Source organism: Podarcis liolepis (assembly GCF_965112155.1).
Source record: "Podarcis liolepis genome assembly, chromosome: 13".
NCBI lineage: Eukaryota > Metazoa > Chordata > Lepidosauria > Squamata > Lacertidae > Podarcis > Podarcis liolepis.
The window spans coordinates 54247460-54272364 of NC_139573.1; the positions used below are offsets into that span (position 1 = coordinate 54247460).

The 24905-nt window shown below is 43.9% G+C and overlaps 2 protein-coding genes and 1 long non-coding RNA gene across 41 annotated transcripts in view; 1 reads left to right on the top strand and 2 right to left on the bottom strand.

Moving 5' to 3' along the window:
• Window positions 1-3899, bottom strand: part of GRB10 (growth factor receptor bound protein 10) — a 99352-nt gene extending 95453 nt beyond the window's left edge. For 2 of the 12 annotated variants that reach the window (XM_083473187.1, XM_083473177.1), the window contains exon 1: window positions 593-3899. In XM_083473187.1, the coding sequence (XP_083329313.1) occupies window positions 593-1402 (810 nt within the window). In that variant the 5' untranslated portion in view covers window positions 1403-3899. Of the gene's footprint in view, window positions 1-355 lie in introns of all 12 variants that reach the window. The other 10 variants (XM_083473184.1, XM_083473179.1, XM_083473178.1 and 7 more) reach the window with 8 other exon arrangements.
• A 125-nt stretch (window positions 3900-4024) lies between these two features.
• On the top strand, window positions 4025-6345 carry LOC310692436. Its single transcript, XR_014518811.1, has 2 exons — window positions 4025-5154; window positions 6184-6345. It is a non-coding gene; the product is annotated as an uncharacterized lncRNA (long non-coding RNA).
• Window positions 6346-17843: 11498 nt separating this feature from the next.
• The window catches only part of COBL (cordon-bleu WH2 repeat protein), a 102523-nt gene continuing 95461 nt past the window's right edge, over window positions 17844-24905 (bottom strand). For all 28 annotated transcript variants that reach the window (XM_083473091.1, XM_083473114.1, XM_083473095.1 and 25 more), the window contains 2 exons: window positions 22818-23084; window positions 17844-20115 (listed from right to left, as the gene is read on the bottom strand). In XM_083473091.1, coding sequence (XP_083329217.1) covers window positions 20098-20115; window positions 22818-23084 — 285 coding nt within the window. In that variant the 3' untranslated portion in view covers window positions 17844-20097. The remainder of the gene's footprint in view (window positions 20116-22817; window positions 23085-24905) is intronic.

Consider the following 24905-nt stretch of genomic DNA (forward strand, 5'->3'; position numbering starts at 1 on the left):
CCGGGCGCCGCATCCCCCGGCCGCGCGCTTGGGGCGCCGCTTCTCCCCCCGCGCGCAGCTCCCCCTCGGGCGGCGGGGCCGCGCGCGCCAAGTTGCCCGGAGGGACGCGGCTGGCGAGCCGTCCTGCGCGCGCTTCGCCAACTCGCCGGAAAGTCGGCAGCGCCTCCTTCCGAGCCCGCGCGGCCCGGATCCGCAGCTGCGGCGGCGGAGGGGCGAGGAGGACTTCTCTGCTCCCGGGACGGGCAGAAACTTCCTCGCCTTTCTTAGGCAGAGGGGCCGCTGCGCGCCCGCCTCTCCGCCGCCGCCGCCACCGCGGGGCCCCTTCCGCGGCTGTGCCCACCGCCCGCCGGCTCACCAGCAAGGACCCGGGTCCGGGCTCTGTCCGCGTGGCTCCCGCTCGCCTTCCTGGCGCGGCCCTCCGAGCAAGTTTCGGACCGGCCGGGCAAGAGGGAGAGGGAGGGACCCGCCGAGACGGGAAGGGGCTGCTCTTCCTCCGGGAGGAAGGGGAGGGGGATGCACGGAAAGCGGGTGGGGGCAACGCCGCCCGGGAATTAAGCGCCCCCCCCCCCGGGGCGGGAGAAGGGCAGCCAACCTGCGGCCGAGGCCGGCGAGCTGCCCTCCAGGCGTCCGTCCTCCGGCAACTCCGGGCTGCGCGCCGCCGCCGCCTTCTCCTGCTGCTGCCGCTGCTGCCCGCGCTGCTCGCCTCGCTCCTCAGCTGACTCGCCTTCCCCGCTCCCAGGCATCGCCTCCGCCTCCGCCGGGCTTTAAACCCTCCCCCGCCGCCGCCGCCGCCGTCCCCTCCCGCCGCTTGTTGCGCGCAGCCGCATCCGACGGCGCCCTGGGCGCGCGGGGAGCAGGCACCGGGCAAGCCGGCGGGCAGGGGGCGCGCGGGGAGGGACCCCTCTCGTCTTGCGCCGCCGCCGGGGCTCCCGGGCCAGGCGGGGCGAGCCTTCCGCCTCGGGAACCCGGCGCCGGCCGGACTTTCTTGGCGGGGCGTTGGCGACTGGGTGGTGGGCGCCGAGGGGCCGCTCGGCAAGGCGACGCCAGCCCCTTCCCCCTCCGGGCAGCCATGTTCTGGGCGGCCGGGCGGCGCGCGGCGAAGGGCCCTCGCTCCGGGGCGCAGCGGACGCCTGGCGGCCGGCGAGGCGAGGCGAGGGCAGGCCCGCTCCCTGCGCCGGCATCTGCCCGGGAGGGCCGGGCCCCGAAACCCCAGGATAACAGGAGGGGGGGGGGGAAACAGGTCTGCTCCCGAGCCCTCTCTGCACAGCTTCAGGTCGCCTCTCCGCCGGTTGCTCTCCATAGATGGTCCCTGGATTTGACCTACCGTGATAGTTGCTTCTGAATTGTGACAGCATTTTATTATTAGATTATAGCATTTGAGAGGCAACGTAAGGCCAAACATGTCGCTCAGATCCCTTTTTTAAAAAAGGGAAATGACAGGTAAAGGGTCCCCAAAGGCTTTGGAATAGCTGGAGGTGCCCCTGGGCTGGAAGGACCATTTCAGATAAGGCATTCCTCCATCCCTACCCCCATCTCCTGCCGCACAGCACAGGGCAGGTACTGAGGTCGTGCGGGGAAAAGCAGCAAAGGGGGAAGGCAAGATATGGCACAGAAATGGAGAAGAGAAAGGGGGGCAGGGAGTGAACTGAAAGGATCCTGGGGGTGTCTTGAGAGATCTGGTGCAAGGCAACAAAGTTGTGGCTTACAGGAGTGCTCAGCTGTTTGTGTCCATCTGTGCTCAAATTTGTAGGACTGTAAATCAACCTAAACGTTGCAAAGCCACCAAATGTCTCCAATGACCATTCCCTTCAAAAGAAGCCAAACCCCCAAGAAAGTGGCCCCTGAATCTTCGTGGTGTGTGTAGAGAGAGAGGGAGTGGTCTAGTGGATCACAGTTTTTATTAAGACCACACAACACTGTTTTGACCCAGGCGTGGGCAACATGTGATTCTGTATGTCGCCCAACACCACCTTTTGTCGTACGTGAAGACCATGTCTAAAGTGCAGTGCTCTGGCGCCCTTCCCCCCACCCTCAGCAGCACAGAGCGATGTCCCAGACACCCTGGAGACATTTGCAGGCAAGTTCTCTGCCAACCGAGACCAGGCACTCCCCTTCGGCCATTGGCACTTCTGCCAAACACAAGTACCCGGTACTTTTGCAGGATCGCAGGCTGGGCGCATGGAATAAAAGAAGCATCTGCTATGGAGCACAGTGTTTCTCTACAAACTGCATGGGGAAAGTATATTCAGACTCTGCCCCCAGGCGTGGGGTGAGGGCCGGCTGGGGCATGGGCCAAGGTGTGTTTCCACTTGGAACTTGTTGAGGTGCCCATGCTCCTCCTCTCCAGGGAGCCTTGAAAGTTCGGGCCTTGCCAGAGTCACAAGGCTTTTGGCATGAGCAGAAGGGCCACAGCTAAAGGGGTCTTTGCTGGGGTTTTGTGCTCCATATGGGGGTGGGAGAAAGAGACCCCAGCACATTCCTCAAAGGGACCCTGGAAATGAATTTCAATTTTAAATATCTGACATGCAGAAAGACACCGCAGGCAGCGTGGGTCTTCTATGGAACTTGTTGCCCCACCCCTCTGGAATCAAGATGTGGTAAAAGTGATCAGCCTCTCTTTTTGAGGATGAAAATGTTAAGGCCAGGGCCGGCCCCCATGAGGCAAAGTGAGGCAACTGCCTCAGGTGGCTGGATCCACAGGGTAGCTGATCCAAATGTAGATCTTTATTCTCTGTAGTTCGAAAAAGCTTTTTGACACTGCCACTGGAGAATTAAAAGCAATTGAGCAACAAGAAGCTGGGGTCTTTCTTGACTCATCAGACTTGAGCTCCATTGTGGCTCATTTCCAAGGGCAAGTATGTCCATTCCATTCCTGGAAAACAGCTGACCTTGCACTGGCATCTAAAATTGGCTTTCAGGTTATTAAAGTCTAAAGAGATGCCTGTTTGCCAATATTCATGAGTCAGTAGGACTTACTCCCAGGTAAATGGGATTAGGATTGCAGGCTAAATTGTGTACAGTTAATGGCATACATTTTATAGAAAATAAAATCACTTGAACTGGAATCAGGATAGCTGGTGGATTTTTGGGCAGTTACTTTTGACAATGAAAAACAGGCTCCATTTGAACAACTGTTAAAGGTGTCTGTGTGTACATTTCCTTGTAATTTTAAAAGCCTGTTCTGAAAGGATACACTAATATTTGGGAATACAAATGCTTTGTGTGATTCAGCAGTTGATAAAAACTGTATGAGGGATATTTCTTGGGCATCCTGAACTGGGCCTGTAGATCTATTTAGTTTTTGTGTACAACAGCTGCATTGTTTGACACAAAACTGTTCCGTGATTTTAAAAACTTAGAAGGTTCACCGCAAAACTGGTTATATATAGCCGTAGCAAAGGAGCCTTGTACCAGCAGCCTACGAAGATCTTACTAGTGTCTGAGTGAATAAAGGCAGAATACTTCAGGAAAACAACACTTAATTGGAAAATAAGCTGCAACGTATTGGAAGGAAGATTGCCACTGTCATGTATGAAGAGAGAGACATATATTGATATAGCTGAAACCCAGTTCAAGGGGTTGATCTTTTTTGGTGATGCAGAAGGGGGCTGCCTATTCATCTGGGCTGCCATTCAAGGCGACTGCTCTAGAACCCAGCAGCCTTGTTGAAGTTTTATGTACAGTGTGGTAAGGAAAGGAAGCAATTAATTTCCATCTGTATTTTTTACTTATTTAGCTTAAAATATTTATTATTCACTCTTCATTGTAAGAACAGTCCTAAAGCAGCATACATAAAATCAGAGCACAACATATACAGTAAAATAATACATTTATCACAGTAACAGCCAGGAGAACTAAAACAATAAGTGTTCTTAATAATAAACAAAAGAAGAAGAAAGAAAAAGAGAGTCCCGAAATATATGATGTACTTTCTTTTGTCTGTCCCTAATCTTCAGCTTCGTTAGATGTCTACAAGATTGTTGTGAGAGGGAGAAAAACTGAATACAATATTTGGTTCGGATTCTGATTTGCCGCTTCAAAACAGAGTTTGATTCATTCTGAACCAAGTTAAAGGCTATCTGATGCAACTTGGGGTCTGAATCTAAATCTAAATCCCAGTTCAAAAAACTGAAACTTTGTGCTTCCCCATTCACTGTTATGGGATTATTTTTAATACTTATAACTACCCATCCCTTTACAGAAGTGGATGAAATTGTGAGGCATTGCAGCCCTTCTGTGTGGACAAAGCCTGATAAAGTCCAAATAAATTGGGCTGGATAGCTTTGAAATCCCTCCCCCTGCCTGCAAAAGAAACTATTTTGAGGGAGAACTGGATGGGGCAAGAAGAGAAAAGAATATGATGCTCTAGCACTAATGGACCCAGAGAGGACTGATATTCTCAAACCAAGCGTGTCCCAAACACACTTCTCTTTTGGATAATTTGTAGCTGTATGAAGTTGCTTGGTGGCATGACCGACAGACACTCTTGGGTTCAAGAAGATATATAGATGTACATGGCATGCCAGGGTGCTCAATGAAGAGACAAAAAGCTTCCCTGATAAATCCTTGTTTAAGATTTAAAACCAGTGATAAGAAAGAACTGTTCCCCATCCCCCTTCACTCTTGCTGTTTCAGCTCTGGAGAGATAAGAGAGATCTGCTGGCCGTCATAAATTTTACAAAGAGAGTTACAAAGCAAGTGAGGAAACAATTGATGGTTCTATTTTCACGAAGCACTAGGAGATTCTGGAAAAAGAAGAAGCTCTCATTAAGCACATTAAAAGGTGCTCATGAGAGGGAACAGACTGGGAGCAGGAGGTGTCGGAAGAAGAAGAGGTAAGGTTTAGTGAGCAGGAAGAAGCTGTGGCAGAGAGCAGTTCAGACTCCAGGGCTGAAGCAAAAGTTGGAGAGGAGGGGTGGAACCAGAGGCTGGTGAAGAAGCCAGGGGGTCTCCCCCTTGTACTGCAACCAGCTCCCCTCTCCCCTGGTCTCCCAGGACACAGAGAGAAATGAAAAGAGCAGAGCAGAGAATGGTTGTGCACAGAAGCAGTTGGCGACTGGGAAACGCCCTAGAGAGGAGAAACCTTAGAGAGCAGTGGGAAGGCCATCAGTTCTCGCAAGTGCAACCTGGCCCCCAGCAGAGACATGGTGCATGGTAGGCAGGCGGGGGGAGGGGCTGGTGGGCTGCCCTGGGCATGGAGGCTCTGCTGCCAACTGTCCTGTTCAGCAGATGGCATGGGAGCCAACTCCTAGGGCCTGAGGGGTCTTGGACCCCCCATAAAACATTTGAGGGAGCAGTCTCCCTCAAAGTTGATGGGCATTGCCATTCAAATGGTGTGCATGCACCGCATCATGTGATCAATTATATGTGGTGGGTCTTACCTGCCCCCCTCCAATATTTTATTTAAGTTGGCACCCCCAGTAGGTGGACTTGGGGGTGGCAGCTACCTGTCAGTGAGTGCAGTGGGTTGGGCATGACCCTATTGGGTCCCCTTCCAACTCCACAGATCTCTCCCCGCTCTTAGTTAATGACCAGCCCTAAGGGGCCCTGTGTATGGGGGGGGATAGAGGTGGTGAGGAGGCCGAAGTGGCCATTAGCCACCTCCCCCCCACCCCCAGTGTACACTTGTCTTCTGTGTTTATTTACTGGCTTCACAAGAGTCTCGAATCATTTTGACTAGAAGCCTAAAATATTTTTATTTTTACCTCCTAATTGTATATGTTTAATCATATATATTCAGTTCTGTACATGAAATGGTATTGACTGCATTGTGAACACTAATTCACAATACGGGGATTTATTTTGGTGTGTGGCTGGCTCGCTGTTTCTGTGGGGAAGTGCTCTTGCGGCCCACACGGTCTGAGAGGTTGGGCTGCCCTGCTGTAGCCGGCTGCGCCGGGTGGTTTGCAAATGCTCACTAGTGCTCTGCAAGTCCAAGCGGAACAAAGGCCAAATGAGGATGCTTTATTAAATCAATCCTGAAAAGAAATCTGTGTATCAAATCCTTAGTGCTGTGATCAAGCAGAATAACTGGTCACGCGCAGTAATGCTCAACAGTGACTCTTGTTTGTTGGTTGGATGGATGTGAAAGCACAGGTAAACACCTCCTGATCCATGCAATTAGAGCTTTTGTGTTCAATAGAACAGGTTGTGCTGAGTCTTGTTGCATTGTTGTTCCTACAGGATAAATATTGGAGGTCTGACCACCCCCTGGTTACTTGTGCTCCTAGTGGGGCATAGGTAGAAGACGGAGTATTGAAACCTGAGTGAAGAACCTGCTCTGCTTCTGTGCAAAGTTATTAAACCTTTACGTCCAGTCATAGATTAGATTACTATGATATCCAGCATCATGCTTCCTTTTATCCATTATGTTTAAAAAAAATGGTAAAGACGGAATGATGGAACGATGTGGCATTTGGAGACCAGATGCAACCTGACTCATGTAAAAGGCCAATTTTGTCTTTCAAATATTAACAAGCAGAGACACAAAAGCATAATGGGCAGTATCGCGCACTTAAATCTGCAGCTTTGTTTCAAGTATGAAGAATTAACCACAAATGTCAGTGAAGATAAAGGGTACGCCAAGTTGCTAAATAACTTGAAGGTAGGTAAACCAACTGCAGAAGAGAAAATAACAAGGGTTGCCACATGTCCTTTTTCCAGGACACATCCTCCTTTTCATGATGAGAGTGGCCAGAGAGAGCCATAGTTAAAAGCAGAGGTCGGCAAATGTGTCCTCTTTTTTGCTCTTCAAAATATAGCAACCCTTAAATAACATTGGAGAAGATACTGGTTTTCTGTAGTCAGCCAACATATGAATAAAGCAGGAGACATATTTCTCTCATTAATAAATGAATATTTTTTCTTTGTATGGCAACTTAGAAAGAAGCTCGCCAGTTCAAATGTTAATATGAGAAAAGGAAAACATAACTGAAACAGCAACAAGGGCTGCAGATAATATTCCACAGTATATGTTTGGGGAAACTGAACAAGTGAACTGGAACACGTTTTTAGAACTGTTGGAAGTGTGCATAAATGCTCGTGTTGTACTCGGGAGAAATCTATGCTATACTCCTATTGATGCAGCCCAGAATTGCATTGGCTTTTTTAGCTGCCGCGTCACACTGTTGGCTCATGTCAAGTTTGTGGTCAACCAAGACTCCTAGATCCTTTTCACATGTACTGCTCTCAAGCCAGGTGTCACCCATCTTGTATTTGTGCCTCTCATTTTTTTTGCCCAAGTGCAATACTTTACATTTCTCCCTGTTAAAATTCATCTTGTTTGTTTTTGCCCAGTTCTCTAATCTGTCAAGGTCATTTTGAAGTGTGATCCTGTCCTCTGGGGTGTTAGCCACCCCTCCCAGTTTGGTGTCATCTGCAAATTTGATCAGGATGCCCTTGAGTCCATCATCCAAGTCGTTGATAAAGATGTTGAATAAGACCGGGCCCAAGACAGAACCCTGTGGCACCCCACTAGTCACTCTTCTCCAGGATGAAGAGGAACCATTGATGAGCACCCTTTGGGTTCGGTCAGTCAGCCAGTTACAAATCCACTGAGTGGTAGCATAGTCAAGACCGCATTTTACCAGCTTCTTTACAAGAATATCATGGGGCACCTTATATACCGTTTCAGACAAAATACATCACAGTGATTTACAGCAATATAAAACCAAACAATAACATCGTAAAAACAAGTAAAAAGCAAAAAATAAATTAAAAATATAGACCATTATGGGGGATGTACTCTTAATTGTCGGCATCATGGCTCCGGAGCTGCCTTTGGACAGTATTGTGGGTTTGGAGGCATGCGTTACGCAGCTTTAGAGCATGAAAGGTCTGCTGCTCTTGGCATTTGATCTGTTAAGAGCAACCTGTAACCCAGAATGCAGAGATGGATGTAATATATTGCACCATTTATTTTTATAAAGGATTTACTTTCCCTCATTGACATGATGAAGCAACTTCCCCAGGAGTTGTGCTGGTGCCAGGCTATTTTGCACCTTAGGCAAAGCTAACTACTTGCACCCGCCACCCCTCAAAATGGCTAACTTCAATTTTAAAAAAAAAGGATTTCTTGTAGAAAAAATGCACAAAACCTGAAACTGCTAAATTTATCTCAAATTGCAAGACTAGGTAATACAGCAATCTTTGGTTATCTTTATCAAATACAAATTAAAGTTTTTTAGCACACAAATAATTCTGAATAATATTGTGAATTGTGATGTTAAAATTTAAGTCTCTTGAAAGTTTCAATTTCAGGCACATCATAACCTCTCTTTGTGTGCCTTTTGCTTTGCAAAGTTTATCACCAGTTCCTTCAGGTCAAGTGGCGATGCTTCTTCCAGTCTTTTGAACCTGCTTCTTCTAGGGCTGGTTCAACATTTTTTAGCTGAACAACTTACAGCAAAAACAAATAAACACAGGAGATGGATTTGGAGCAGTCGTTTTCCATTCTTGTCGTATACCCTTCAGATCCAAGACTACTGATAGTTGACGCGTCTGCTGATAACCCACTTACTACCTTCAAAGCAAATGATATCGGAGAAAGGGAATTGCAGTCTGGAGAAGGCAAGTTGAGAGGAAGGAGTAGGAAGTTCTTGAGCCATAAGACTCTTGCTTTGTAACCTAGCTTAATAATATCCAGATATGGACACAAGATCTACCCACCTTGGAAGAATGGCAGATGAAGGTGATAGACTATATGGGACTGGCAGAAATGACTGGCAGAATCCGAGACCAGGGAAAAGAGACGGCAGAAGAAGATTGGAAGAAATTTAAGAACTATCTTAAGAAACATTGCAAAATTAATGAGTGCTAGAATGATGTGGTTTTAAAAATCAAGTGGAGTACAGCTGTAAAGATTAAGTTAAAAGAAAAGAAAGGTTGACAATTAGATAAAATTCAGGGTGAGGATTTGCTGAACTAAATATTTGAAATGGGAATGCAGAAAGGGGAGGTATGAGGTCGGTGAAGTAGGTTTTAAGAAAATAAGGTTCTGAAATTATACTTGTTCTTTTTTTGTTTGTGTTTGTGCGTATTGTTCTGTTTGATATAATTTGTGAAACTTCAATAAATATCTTTTAAAAAAAAATCCAGATATGCTCCAATAGACATGAGGGGAAGATTCCATATATTGGCCCAAATGCAGGGACTGAGGGAAAATATGCCGAGGTCAGAGGTGCAAAACTCCTACCCTGCTGGCAATCTGTTTTCTTATTCTGGGCCAGAGGAGCAAGTAAAGCAGTTGCAGAACAGACTGAGCTGGCTGTGGAAGGGACAGTGTACAAAATGATTTCTACAACTCCCCAGAGGAGGAGGAGACATGAGGTGGTGACTCCCTACTGAGGGGGACAGAGGTAGCAATGTCAGGTGCCCCATTTTAAGCTGGACATCCTGGATTGACAGATGCCTTCTGATCCCAATTCTGGATGTCCCGTTTTGAGTCCCATGCTCTCTCTGCACCAGAGCAGAGGACCAAAAGACGGGCGCTTTTTGGTTCTGTGCTGTGGCACAAGTCAGTTGGCTCAAACCGGAGTGTGGGACTAAAAAACAGAAGGGAAACCCTCCTTTCTCCTTCCATCACAGCATTTCTGGAAGTATGTCTGCAACAGCGAAGGAAGAAGCAGAGGCTGGTCCCTGCGGCATCTCCCGACAGCTGGCACAGCGTCTCCTGATGCTACGGAGGATGACAATGGACAAAGGTAGGAGCGAGGACTCTAGTGCAGAATTCAGTGGCCAGGTTGCTCACTGGGACAAGATGGTTTGAGCGTATTAACCTGATCCTGGTCTTACTGCACTGGCTGCCAATTAGCTTCCAGGCCCAATTCAATGTGCTCGTTTTGACCTATAAAGCCTTAAATGGCTCAGGACCACCATACCTCAAGGACCGCCTCTCTCCATATGAACCGACCTGAACCCTGAGATCATCTTCTGAGGCCCTTCTTCGTGTGCCTCCTCCACAAGAGGTCCAGAGGGTGGCAACACGAGAACGGGGCCTTTTCTGCAGTGGCTCCTCATTTGGTGAATGCTCTCCCCAGGGAGGTTTGCCTGGCGCCTTCATTACACACCTTTAGGTGCCAGGCGAAAACGTTCCTCTTCAACCAGGCCTTGGGCTGATTAACATCCTATACCCTTTTAAATGTGTTTGTGGGAGGAGGTTTATTGTTTTGTTTTGTTTTGTTTTGTTTCTGTTCTTGTTTTTATTATTTGTGTTTTTATCTTGTATTTTTATGCTGTGAACCACCCTGAGATCTACAGATGGACAGTGTTATACAATTTTAATAAATAATAAAATAATAATAATAATAATAATAATAATAATAATAATAATAGCCTCCAACCAGTTCTAAGGTCTTCTCTACTTCATATATATATATAAATCCTAATTCTAATAGATGAAGGGCTTTTTTCAGCTGGAACTTGCAAGAACTCAGTTTCGGCACCTCTCAGGTTGGTGCCATTGCCGTTATATGAGAACAAGGAAGCGTTGTACCTCTTTTTCTATAAAAATATTGCTGAATATATGAATTACTTAAAAATGATAAAATTTGACAAAACATAACATTAAAGTAAAATCTTACCAGCAATTTTTAAGATATTAGAAAAACTAATCTGTTTTTTTTATAAATATTTTATTAAGTTTTCACAATAAAAGACAAAGAAAATACAAAATCACAAAAAAATACAATACAAAAATACAAACATTAAACACATCAAAAGAAAAAGAAAAAAGAGATAAAAACACATATAATAACAAAAAATAAAAATTCCCTCTTTCTTAATTTCTCATCTTCAATTAGCTTATTTTCCGGACTTCCTCACGTCTCCCGTTCTTGTATCCCTTTTTAAAAATTAATTCAGCAAATTCATATCCTATTGATTTATCTGTTGTTAATCCAATTTTACATTTTACTTTGTTGCTAAAGCCTAGAAAAACTAATCTGAATCAAGCTTCCCCTCAGAGGTCAGCTCTGTGTCCCTCTGAGGTCTGCACCCAAGATGGCTGCCTATGAGGAAAGGCCTTTGGGACTTTTTAAGTTAGAAAGAAAGCAAATAAGAGGTGATGCGATAGAAATTTACAAAATTATGCATGGCATGGAGAGAATGGATGTTTATAACATGACACTGCGGGCTTTAATTCCGAGTAAACATGAATAGGCTTTGGCTGTACATTTTCCTATTGAACTATGGCAAAGAAATATAAAGATTTATGAGTGGAGCAATTCCCCCATTGGCCTCTGCCTCACTTAGGGCAACAATATTAATTTTTTAAACTATTTATTAAGAGGTCTAGCTTGTCCATCCAAGAGCCTCGAAGTGGGGCTAAGATGTCTCCCGTGTCCCTACCACCACCTTTTCATGGGAACTTTGTTAAAAGAAAGTAAAGACACAAGACTAATGCTAATAATATTAATATATTTTTAAAGTGATGAGCAGCAATGCGACTTTGTTTTTGTTCAGGCATTTGAGTGGGGTTTTGTGATGATGTAACGCATTGGGCTGAACAATGAAAATGTTGGTTTGATTATATAGTACATAGTCGATTTATCTCTGTTACAGGAGGTGGATACTGTTGAACCCGAGCACAAATGACTTTGCAATGTTCCCCAGGGCCAAGAACGTTACCCTGCCCTTGGCTGGAAAACCAGGCAGAAGGCTGCTGAGAAAACTCCTCAGAGCCACTGCATCTGAATGGCCTCAGCTCAATTTCTACTCATGTTTCTCATACAGTCATCCCTTGGGTTACAGCCGCTTCAGGTTGCGTTTTTTCAGCATAGCTGTCAACTTACAGATTCGAAAATAAGGGACAAGCAGCCTTGAAAATAAGGGATCAGCAGCCAAAATAAGGGATTTTAGTCAACCAGCAGCCAAACAAAGCCTCAAGTGGTGGTTCCCACAGCGCAGCAGCCTGGCAAAGGGGATGCAGCAAGGAAAACCACCGTCACCTCTCCGCTGGGAAGCGCTGAGCAAAGGTGAGTCCCCAGCAACACGGCCGATTTGATCGGCACAAGGCATGCAAGCTCCCAGTCGTTCTTAGACTCCTTATTGGGTGAGCAACACAGCCAAGCAACACAGTTGGCGCCTCCCTCCTCCCTGGCCAGCAGGGAGGGAGGGAGAGGAGCTGCTTCCTTTGAAACCCGGGAAATTTAAGGGACATCATCAGTAAGGGACAGCAGCGGGACACGGCGCTAGGATAAGGGACTTTCCCACCAAATAAGGGACGGTTGACGGCTATGTTTTTCAGGTTGTGGACTGCCGAAACCCAGAAGTACCAGAACGGGTTACTTCTGGGTTTCAGCAGTCGCGCATGCGCAGAAGAACTAAAACGAACCCGTGTGTGCGCAGACGCGGGGTGCGAATGCTGCAGGTTGTGAACGTGCATTCTGCACGGATCACGTTCGCAATCCGAGCGTCCACTGTATGTTACATAAGGATAAAAAACAGTAAGTTAATATGAATGGTCAAAAACAGTTGCACAAACACAGTTTTGTGAGAATCCTTCTAACCTTTAAATAGAGTTGCCATATCTTGAAGAGCAAAAAAAAAGAGGACAGCCGAAGCTGCTGCCAGCCTGAGCCAGGGAAAGAGGCGCAGGGGTGCTCAGGGCCACCATCGCCACGTCCGCACGCCTCTTTTCCTGGCTCAGGCTAGCAGCGGCTACGGTGTGCAGAACAGCCTGCGCCCACCCCCGCACCGCTGCCAACCCGAGCAGAGTCAGGACCCTAGCTCCTAAATAATAATAATAATAATAATAATAATAATAATAATAATAATAATTATTTATTTGTACCCTGCCCATCTGGCTGGGTCTTCCCAGACACTCTGGGCGGCTTCCAACAAAGATTAAAAACACATTAACATGTCACACATTAAAAACTTCCCTAAACAGGGCTGCCTTCAGGTGCCTTCTAAAAGTCTGGTAGTTGTTTTTCTCTTTGACATATGGTGGGAGGGTGCCACTGTCAAGAAGGCCCTCTGCCTGGTTCCCTATAACTTGGCTTCTCGCAGTGAGGGAACCGCCAGAAGGCCCTCGGCGCTGGACCTCAGTGTCCGGGCAGAACGATGGAGGTGGAGACGCTCCTTCAGGTATACAGGGCCGAGGCCGTTTAGGGCTTTAAAGGTCAGCACCAACACTTTGAATTGTGCTCGGAAACGTACTGGGAGCAAATGTAGGTCTTTCAAGACCGGGATTATGTAGTCTTGGCGGCCGCTCCCAGTCACCAGTCTGGCTGCTGCATTCTGGATTAGTTGTAGTTTCCGGGTCACCTTCAAAGGTAGCCCCAATTCCTCCACTGTGGCAATTCTGCTTCCAGGGCACAGTGCCCTCTCACACATGCACATCCCCTCCCCCCAAAACCCCAATTTATTTATTTTTTATTTAAAACCTAATCCTGGACATTTCCTTTAAAATGTACAAATCCCCCTGGGTGGGCATGTTGGCACCCCAAAAGAGGACATGTCCAGGTTTTTCCCGGATGTATGGCAACCGTACTTTTAAATGCACATATTGAATTTCATTTAAAAAAAAAACACAACTTGACCCACCAACAGCCAACATCTGAAAATTACCAGTTATATGGTGCAACAATGCCAGATTAATTCTGTTGGGCAGCTTTATGAAATCTGAACAGTGACGGAGGGCAAAGAAAGGAACAGTTTCATGCCCACCATCCCCAATTGAAAAACATTATTTACATTGCATGCATATCCCACCTTGGCTTATGACACTGTACACAGTCCTCCCAATTTCTTCCTTACAGCATCCCTATGAGGTAGATTAGACTAAGAGCTAGAAATGGACCAAAATTCAGCCCACAAGCTTCACAGCCCACAAGTTTAAGGGGGGTGGGGTTTGACTCTGGTCTCTCCAGCTCTAATCAAACATTGCACCTCAGAATGAACACCTTGTTGGGATATAGTTCCGTTCCACCTTAAAAGGGAACAGGCATGACAGTTGTGTGTCACATGCCTGTTTACTTCCAGCACTTGCTGGGAACTTCCGTTGGTATATAGCTTTTGCATTCCTGCTGTTTTGCTGGACATGAAGGGAAGCAGACATGTTTTTTCCTTTGTTCCTGAACTATGCTAAATAAATGCTGTAAATATGCTTACACATTTCTTTGTCCACCACTTCTGCTTTGAGATTTATTCACTCTGCTGATAGAGCATGCACAGGTCTCTAAACGTATCTGAGGCTCGTGTCGCTGATTGATGCTGTTCCAAGGGAGACTGGTGATCGTCCGGCTGCCGGCCGGTGGCTGGAGCCAGCTGAAGACCTGCCTGATGCCCCCGTCTCTCTGGCAGTATCCCAACACACCTTTGGGGAACTCTTCCCCTCCTCGCCCTTACAAACGCACTCTGAACCTTTGCAGCTAGACCGATATAAAGTTTATTTACACATGTGTACAACCTGAGCCTAGATGGAGGCAGTTTAGAGCATTTACGCCTCAAGAGGGTCCTATTCCTTCCGTTGAGGCAGCCTCAGATTCAAAGAGGCTCCAAACATCATGTTTGAACCTCTCCGCACTATAAAGCAGACAGATTGTAGAATTATAAGTTTATCTATTTTTCATTTCTGAGTCAATCACATTTATCAGCTTCTTTCTCTGGTAGCATTGCTCAGCAGCAGCCTCATCAGAGGAGATGAAGCTCTTTTTGTGGTTGCTTTAATTAGGTTTTGATAGTACATTTTGAATTTATTTGATTATTATGTGAGAAGGCACAGAAGAAACCTGGCAAGACAAAAGGACATTTGTGTTTGGGTGGGTGCATACATTATTTACAATGTGGAATGGCTGAGTAATTGCCTTGAATACTGATAGCTCACCACTTTAAAGTGGCTCTATCTTTTTTTCCTCCTTTAGCTTAGCCTGAGACAGGCTGAAGGATTACAAATAATTTTATATGTATGACTTAGTGCAAATTACAGGAAAGCAAATGTAAATGATGATGTATCAGGATTAACCCTTCATGCATCAAATTGCTCTGCAAACCAGGTGGTTATTGGCAGAGCAGCTCATATTTTTTTCCATATAGTTTCAAGGTCACAAAGCTTGGTGGGAGAATAACAGACTTGCTCTTTTGGAAATCATTGCTATTTGTAGAATCTTATTTCTCTCGCAATGCAGCGACCATCAGGTGAATCAAACTTCTCTCTCACAGACATGATGACCTCTGAACCACTTTATATAAGGAACATATAGATAAGGACACAACTCCAAGGAGACTTGTAGTCAAAAGCATTTTTGTAAGCATGTCATTATGTGGTTCTGCCAGGTGATGGCTGCTGCGCGTGTGGTTTAAGGCTGTTTTTAGCTCCTGCTGAGAGGGAGGTGGGTCTGTCACCTATGGACATTGGTGAAAGGAGTCATATGGTAAGCAGGACGTGTGGTGGTGCAAAAGGGCCCCAAAGGACCTCACAAAACCCAGTAATATTCTTAAGGAATCATAAATGATTATTTTTTACATACATGACTGTAATATGCTCATCTTGGTTATATTCTCCAACAAAAACATGGCGGGTCTAAATATTCCAATCAGGGAAACCCATAATGGGAATGTCCTTGTTAATATTTTTATTAAAAGTTTTCCAGTAAGATATAGGAAATGTAATGCAAATGAATGGAAATACAAATTGAATGCAGTGTCCTCTCTCAAAGGTAGTTCTTAACTCTTACCACTTGCAGAAGGTAGCAGCTCCTCCCAGCTCTCAGCTGAGATCTCTCCTCTCAGCCTCAACCACCAACATTTCCAGGTCCCTCCACCAACCATTTACTTACAATCTCTGAAGACAGGCCCCAAGCAGAGGACACCAAGGAAGAAATGAAGGGGTGGGGGAGAAAAGAGAAAGAAGCAAGAAGAAGGAAGGGAAGGGGGTAAAAAGAGAAAGGAAAAGGAAACGGTAACGAAAAATTGAACCAACAGCAAGACAGACCGCCTGCCATTTCCTCCTCTGGAAGTTCCATAATGGGAATTTCCCAGAGGCTAAGACATGCACTGACCTAGTGATGTCACTGCGCATGTGTTATGTCTACTGACTTTCTGCTGCCTCTGCCATGAAGATCCCCAGTAGTCTCTCTTTCTCCATCTACTGTTTAAGATCAGAGTGACGACGTAAAGGCTCTTCTACAGCTGGTCCGCTCCATTTTTTCTTTATCACTTTTTTTTGAATGAGCACCAAAGCTTTCCAAAGTGTGGAACTGTGTAGATGTTTCTGGAAATGCTGCGTTGCTGTATACATCTATACATGCTGCTGTCCATTGAGCAGAGCGAGTGGAGATAAGATTTGCTTTGTTCTGTGTGTGGGGTCTCTTGCATGTGTTTTGGACATATGTCTTGATATAAGGTATAAGCAGTAAGTTGAAATATGATGTAATGATAAATTTAAGCTGTAAAAATAAAATACTAGCAATAATGTAATATGCTAGCAATGATGTAAAATGCAAGCTGCACACTTACATTTATCTCATATTACATTATTGATAGTATTTTATATTTTTTCTTGCTGCATTATGTGAAGTAAGTAACTTTCATTCTAGTGGTGTTACGAAGTATAAAAATAACTCATAGACTGAGAGGCACATGACTAAATTCCCAAAAGTCACCGGGGTTTTTATTTACAACCAAAGGGAAAACGTGACTGTGAGAAATTTGCCATTAATGATGGGTGCAAAAAATGGCAAGAGGAAAGTGGACCACAAATCTTGTACCCATGATATCCACAGTGCTGCTTGTGAAGAATCAAAATGGCAAAATGTAGCTGCAACGGACACTGACTAAGCAAATTTTCATTTTTAAGAGACTGGCAATATACCAACGACTGTTGTGGAAATGGCCCATTTTAGGCAACAAACAACGAGCTAGAGGCTTTCTGAAAGCTACTATGAAATGACAACAAAATGTGCAGCCAAAATTGTTATTTGCTGTGCTACACTCCCTCTTTCCACAAAATTTACTGTAAACCTTTAGTTTTGGGAAAGGATGTGGATCTTTAATTACCGGAAAAAAGCACTCAAGAATCAAAGGCAAACATTAAAACACGTAAAGTTTAAGAAATATGGTGTGCACACGGAACTGTTGATATTATGTTGGATGCTTCAGCATGAAAAGAAGAAAACTATTGGAGACAGGTCCGTAAACGTATTGCCAGTGCGACCCTGACCTTTGCCACGCAGGACAGAGCATTTAGAGGCCACGCAGAAACTGCTTCAGTTGAGGGAGGGAACATGGACATTTTTAAATCAGTCACTCAATTGCTCTCAAAACATGATCCTCTGATTGAGGATGAATAAAAAAATTCCTTCCAGTAGCACCTTAAAGACCAACTAAGTTAGTTCTTGGTATGAGCTTTCGTGTGCATGCACACTTCTTCAGATACACAGAAGAATCTGAAGAAGTGTGCATGCACACGAAAGCTCATACCAAGAACTAACTTAGTTGGTCTTTAAGGTGCTACTGGAAGGATTTTTTTTATTTTGACTATGGCAGACCAACACGGCTACCTATCTGTGATTGAGGATGTTTATTGTAAACCAGGAGGAACAGTCAAATACTTGCATCATCGTGCTGAGCCAAAGGTGGACTGTTCCAGAAGCTTTGCTAAGGCCATCTTGGTAATCAAGATAACCTCACAATTAATTATAGAATCATAGAAGGGATTCCAAGGGTCATCTAGTCCAACCCCCTGCAATGCAGGCATTTCAGTTAAAGCATCCAAGGAAGGAGAGTCCACAACCTTCCAACTATATGACCCTTAGGATCCCTTCCAATTCTAGGATTGCTCCAATCAAGACTGGAGATAGAGTATAGTTTTAAAGAGATATAAAGGTGGTATCACAAGCAAGTATTTTGTCACACTTGTTTATTTTATTCTGCTGGCACCGCTGGTCAAAAAGGTTCTTGCATCAGTGTAGAAAACGGTGAAACCTTTTTACCCGGTGTGACAGTGAGAGGGACTGGCACAGCACAATCAACACTGCTTCTTTCATAGCACCTTTAATTCCCTAAAAAAGAATTATACCTTGCCAGCCTCATTTGTACAAAACTGAGATAAGTATGACACATAAAACTTGTGTTTCTTTTATTTGTGGCACTAAATTCAATTAGTATTTTACGTTATATAATATGTAGCCACAGGATTGCAGATGGCTAACAGTACACTTTGAAAGGTTAGCAACATTACACAGTGCCGTTAAAAATCATTTTGGACTATGTCCAGTGCTGTAATTATTATTAAACCAAAAACATGTATTAAGGTGCATTTTAAAAACTCTTACAACATACAACAAATGTGTAAAACCCAGACAATAATTATTCTTTATGCTAATTTTCTTATAAGAAAATATTTTCAAAATATGTACATCATCTATGAAAGTAGCTTAATTTGTTTAAAAACATGCCATTTAAAAATGTTTGGGGCTTAACTGACGAGAAATCAGGCTTGATATATGAGATGAACATAAGCCCATTGAAGGAGGCTGGAATCCTGACCCACTAGCAGCAGTTTTGGAAACAAATTATAGCCAGTAGTTCCCAGGAAGCAGTATTAATAGCACTTTTAATTGCACTTTGACGTGGGGCACATCTACTGGAAAGTTATCTCTTCAAGTCCCACTAAAATAAACGGGAGCTGTGCAAGATAAGAATAAGAACCAAGTAATGATAATCTTGTAATTAATAATAATTACCCACCCTTCACCCTAAGGTCCCACGGTGGGATACACAACAAAATACAATACTAATAACAGTTCAAAACAACTACAAAGATAAGGTGGGTCTTAAAAATATACACATCAAGTGTCAAACGCCAGGATAGAGCGCTGTTGCCTTCAACATTTGCCAGAAGCTGTGCAGGGAATGTGCCTGTGAGGAGTTCCCCTACTAAGGCAGCCCCACATGCCCTCTGCTGGGCTGCCCCCTGTCCTTGGGGCTCAGCAAATATTAGTACAGTGGTACCTTGGGTTACATACGCTTCAGGTTACAGACTCCGCTAACCCAGAAATAGTACCTCGGGTTCTTTGCTTCAGGATGAGAACAGAAATCATGCAGCGGCAGCAGGAGGCCTCATTAGCTAAAGTGGTGCTTCAGGTTAAGAACAGTTTCAGGTTAAGAATGGACCTCCAGAACGAATTAAGTACATAACCAGAGGTACCACTGTATTATGTACTTTAGGTAAAGGTAAAGGGAGCCCTGACTGTTAGGTTCAGTCGCGGACGACTCTGGGGTTGTGGTGCTCATCTCGCTTTACTGGCCGAGGGAGCCAGCGTTTGTCCACAGACAGTTTTTTCGGGTCATGTGGCCAGCATGGCGAACCAGAGCACTGCACAGAAACACTATTTACCTTTCTGCTGGAGCGGTACCTATTTATCTACTTGCACTTTGACGTGCTTTCGAACTGCTAGGTTGGCAGGAGCAGGGACTGAGCAACGGGAGCTCACCCCGTCACGGGGATTCGAACCGCCGACCTTCTGATCAGCAAGCCCAAGGCTCAGTGGTTTAGACCACAGCGCCACCCGTGTCCCATTATGTACTTTATATCCCCTTAAATAGCCTGTCAAATGGATCCCTAGTGATCTCTGAATCTCTAATGATAACTAGCTTGGTCAAATCTTGCTTGATTGTAACAAGCAGCGACTTCAGCATGTGGTAATTTGAACCACTGAGTTTCTGTCATAATCCCTCCATTCCATTTTAACAGATCTATAGTCTGTATACTCTGAGGTTTTAAACTGCTTTTGTTTTAAAAAAGAAATTAACTAAATGGTCCAGAACAGCTACACATTTTTAACTGTGAACAAGCAAAAATATGTTGGTGCTGAGCACACACAGCAAAAAGTGTTCGCCAGCTAATTAACCTGCCATTGAGAATAGTGTTATTGGCACGGTTTGACTATTTGGGGGCAAGGGACCCACAAATCCTTGGCACAGAAGCTGTGTAGCAACCTGTGAACCAAATAAAAAATAGAGAGAAACACAGAAAATGCAGCTTATTTTTGGCCTGTAAACTTCTTAGAATCCTTTTGCCATGGGTGTCCATTCAAACCAGTAAGAAATGCACGAGAAACTGCATACGAAACAGATGACTGGAGCATTTAGTATTCAAACAAGCAGAGGGACCTGAAATAAAATAAATATATATTGTAATTTATATTTTCAGTCTCAAAAATGACATTATTATGTTATCCTATCTTTGTATGTCTAGTTGTCAGACTTTGTGTTCCTTGGCCAGGGCGGGCGGGATACAAAATATTAATATTATTATTATTATTATTATTATTATTATTATTATTATTAATTTATTACACCCTCATTATATTTATTAAAAACTGCATACACCCCAATTTGAAGCAAGTTTAAATGTGGCCTCAATTTCACACACAAATTGTTATCTGTCGCATTTGATCACATTTTTCCTTGCTAAAATATTGAACAGAAGCGCAACAAATGTACTTAATTAGGAAATCTGATTTAAAATTATTTCTCTCTCTCTTCAATAACTCCATCTCCTTCCACACTCATTTCTATTGTTCAGTATGGACTATTTTACCATCTGGGAACTAAACATGAAGGATTTTAAATATTGCAGTAAATAAATAAGGGTGGTATTCATTCAAGTTCTACTCAGAATAGACCTATTGAAATTAATGAACCTAACTTAGCCATGTTCATTAACTTCAATGGGTCTACTCAGAAATAAACTTACAGTGGTGCCCCGCAAGACGAATGCCTCGCAAGACGGAAAACCCGCTAGATGAAAGGGTTTTCCGTTTTTGAGCTGCTTCGCAAGACGATTTTCCCTATGGGCTTGCTTCGCAAGACGAAAACGTCTTGCGAGTGTTCCGATTTTTTTTCACTCCCCCCTTTTTCTAAACCGCTAAGCCGCTAATAGCCTTTTAGCCGCTAATCCGCTAAGCCTTTAATAGCCGCTAAGCCTTTAATAGCCGCTAAACCGCTAATAGCGCTAATCCGCTAATAGGGTTGCTTTGCAAGACAAAAAAACCGCTAGACGAAGAGACTCGCGGAACGGATTAATTTCGTCTTGCGAGGCACCACTGTAGTTGAATACCATCCTATGTACAATCAAACTTTCCATGGGTGAGGAGCACCTTTATAGAAGAACAGAGCAGGAAGTGAATTTTTAGTTTAGTTTATTATGTTTATCTCTTCATACACCCAGAAGTGTACTGAAGTGATGTATAATAATAAAATATGAAATATATAAACAATTACATTGATCAATGCAAATACTGTTTCCCCCCTGTTGTCCATTCCACACCTTTTATTGAATTCTGAGGTCTCCAATACAGGACCACCGTATTTGATCTTAACAGATGAGGGGAAACCTACAAAGCGGCCCATGCTGAACAAGAAACCAACCTCACCAACGACAGCATTATCTCCCCGTGACCTTTGACGTCATGGTTTGTACAGCATTGTTGTTTACAGAAATACAATAGACTTTGAAAGCTACAGATTTCTTCTCCAATGACTAATGATTTTCTGTGGTTTGTACCGTCTCACGAAATGACTTGAAAGCTGTAACATTTCGTTTATAACTTTTGTGGGTTTGTTTTCCTTTAGAGGGCAAGCAGATATGTTTACGTATTTGCATGCTTGTGGTAGGATCTGAGGTGGGGAAATTCCATCTGCATTTGCAAACGCACCCATGATCACTTTCTGGGGCGGTGACCCTGGCCTTAATCTGGAGTGGCTCCTGGGACCTGGTGTGAGCCAACCGAGAGCAGTGACTATACTTCTATGGAATAACAATGTCGTGTAAATGGCCAATTACCAAGAAAATTCAACACGAACATATTAAGCTCTGAAACACGAAACATATTAAGCTCCCCAAAATGAGGAGATTGGGGGAAAGGAAGCTGAAAGGCAAAGTCAAAAGGGTCAAATCACTCTAAAAATCACTGGGAATAGCATCTGGTGTGCAGCTGCACGGGAGGCACCAGTGTTTAAGTTGGCCCTAAGAGGAAATGACTGGCAGAATCCGAGACCAGGGAGAAGAGTCGGTGGAAGAAGATTGGAGGAAATTTAAAACTTATTTGCAGAAATATTGTAAAATTTTTGAATGTTGAGGACATTGAAATGAATTTCAGGGGTTCTAGCAACAAGGTAAAATGTAAGATTGGATTAATAATAGATAGACTAATAGGACACGAATTTGCTGAACCAATTTTTAAAAGGGATACAAAAATGGGAGACGTGAGGAAGTCAGGAAAATAAGTTAACTAAAGAGGAGAAATTAAGAAAGAGGGAATTATTGTTTTTTTTATATATGTGTTTTTTCTTTTTCTTTTTTTGGTGTTTAATGTCTGTATTTTTGTATTTTATAACTTTGTATCTTTTCTAAACTTTTCTATTGTTAAAACCTAATAAAATATTATAAAAAAAAAGTTGGCCCTAAGATTTGGACCACAAAGGGGAGTCTTCCTGTGACAGAAGGAGAACAGAAGGTCCAAAGTCTTACCAATTATGGGATGCAATTTGTAAGAGTTGCTTCTAATCAATATGAGAATACTGTCTATGAAAGCCTAATTTTATTGTCCCATAAGACTGAACACAGGATGCTCCAGATCTTCTGAGGAGCCACACTAAGTTGCATGACACTCACAGAAATCACGTAATAGGTCATTTAGCCTGCTTTATGACCCTAGACTATCTTCATTTCGCAGAAATCTGAATTATTTCACTTCTACTCCTTTCCTACTTGTGCCAAACAAGCACACCTGCTTCCCTAGCTTGCGTTCAACCACAGGCCCCAAACCATGCCTCCTCCTGTTCGTATTCCGCCTTAGAAAGATGATTACCTTTCTCAAACGGGCCGCCCCAGTTCCTGAGCGGATTGCTTCCATTAGTGCCTGCCTTGCATCTCCTGGGCTGTCTGTTCTTGGACTTGCAATGTACCTAGGAGTTTTCATTGTCACTTGAGGTGGTGGTGGTGGTGGTGGAGGAGGAGGAGGAGGCGGTGGCAGCAGCTGATTCCCCCGTTGCTCTGTTGTAGAGGCCTCTTTGTTTTGCAAGGCCGCTTCTGATTTTTGGAAACTCTGAAGCTCTTCAGAAGCAGATGAAGAGATCTACCATGGAGAAAAATGAAGTTGGGGGGAGGTTATAGTAGGATTACTGGGTGCATACTGTTAACACACCTCCCCAGTCTCCAAGCTGTGTGAGATTCCAGGTGTTCCAGGGTCCACGTTTCCTTTTGGGAATGAGGCACAGCGGAGACGGGGGTGTCTTTAGGATATATGGTTTATTTACAGATATATACAACCTGAGCCTACGATGGAGGGGTTCGGAGCATCAACACCCCAAGAGGTTCTTGCTTAAGGTTACCAGATGTCCCCGTTTCCCAGGGACAGTCCCTGGATTTATAAATCAGCTCACATACAAAATCTACTGAAGTTGAAAAGGGTCCCCGGATTCATTGAAAAAAATCTGGTGACCTTATTTTTGCTTCTCCCACAGCCACAGCCTGGGATTCAATAAAAAAATCAGCCATGGCTTTCTCTCTGCCTTTTCAACCTATGGCTTTTCATCTCACAGCAAACCCTGCACTCAAACTCCAGCTTTGTCTAAGAGCTGGAGGAGGGATCCTACCCATTTGTCCTCTGTCACAGAGCCCTGTCTCTTTTGCTCTATTAATGGCCCATCACTTTTCCTTTGTTTTCTTAATGCCCAACACCTGAACACAGGAAGCTAGCCTGGCTTATGTTTTAACACTTGCTGTATCCATGGCTTTGAAGGGTCTGGCACGCACAAACTCATAATGATATTTTAATCTCTTCCCTTCTGGTTAATTTTGCCGTGTTCCATAGATGTAAACCTTGTGACAGCTCTAATTTCCCTAGTAAATCACAGAATTGTAGAGTTGGAAGGGACTTCCAAGCGTCATCTAGTCTAACTCCCTGCAACACAGGAACATCTGTTCCCCTCTCACATCATTTAAAGGAACTGATGATTAAGATTTGGCCTTGAAGCAGGCTCAGAAATTCAATCCTGATTTATTTGTTTGTTTGTTTTTTTAATAAATATTTATTGAAGTTTTCACAATATTACAAAATGAAAAAGAAAAAGGAAAAAATACAAAATAAAAAGCAGTTAAAAACAATTCCAACTTTTTGTCACTTATCTTTCATTTACTTATTTCCCAGACCTCCTCATACCTCCCTTTTTTGTGTTCCAATTCAATTTATTAGTTCAGCAATTCCTTTCCCTCCTTATTTCATCCTGGTATTTAATCTAAATATGTTATAACATTAAATTTTAACCTGTTAAAAAACCACTTTTATCATATTCTTTTATACCTTTACAGCTAGAAACCACTTAACCTCAATCCAACATCATTCTAGCATTCATTAATTTTGCAATATTTCTGTATATAGTCTTTAAATTTCTTCCAGTCTTCTTTCACCGTCTCTTCCCCCTCTGATTTATTTGTTTTAACTGTGGGATCCTGGAATTTATTTTGGCACATAAGGCAAAAATGTTGCCAACTGGCCACTAAGTTAGGTTGGAAATGACAACAAGGAGTTTGGAATTAACATGATTTATTATCCTTCCCCGGAAGCATTATCAGAAACTAGTAACGGTGATAATTACTCTGTGCCTTCAAACTTTGCTTGATTTTATTTTTTATCTCAAAAAAGTATCATTTGAATCCTATTTTAAAAGGGAAAAAGGACTACGCAAATCAATGAGGGTTTCTTCCAGAATAATTAGCTTTTTAAAGTGCATACACCTGCATTTCACTCTCAAACTGCAGTCATCCAAATTAAAAATTAAATATTCATGCAATGGTTGACAGAAGCATAAGTACTGAGTTCTTCCTCGGTTTATAATTGCTAGATGCCATATCTGGGCAGCTCTATTTCCTATACTGCAAAGGCAGAGGGCAGGAA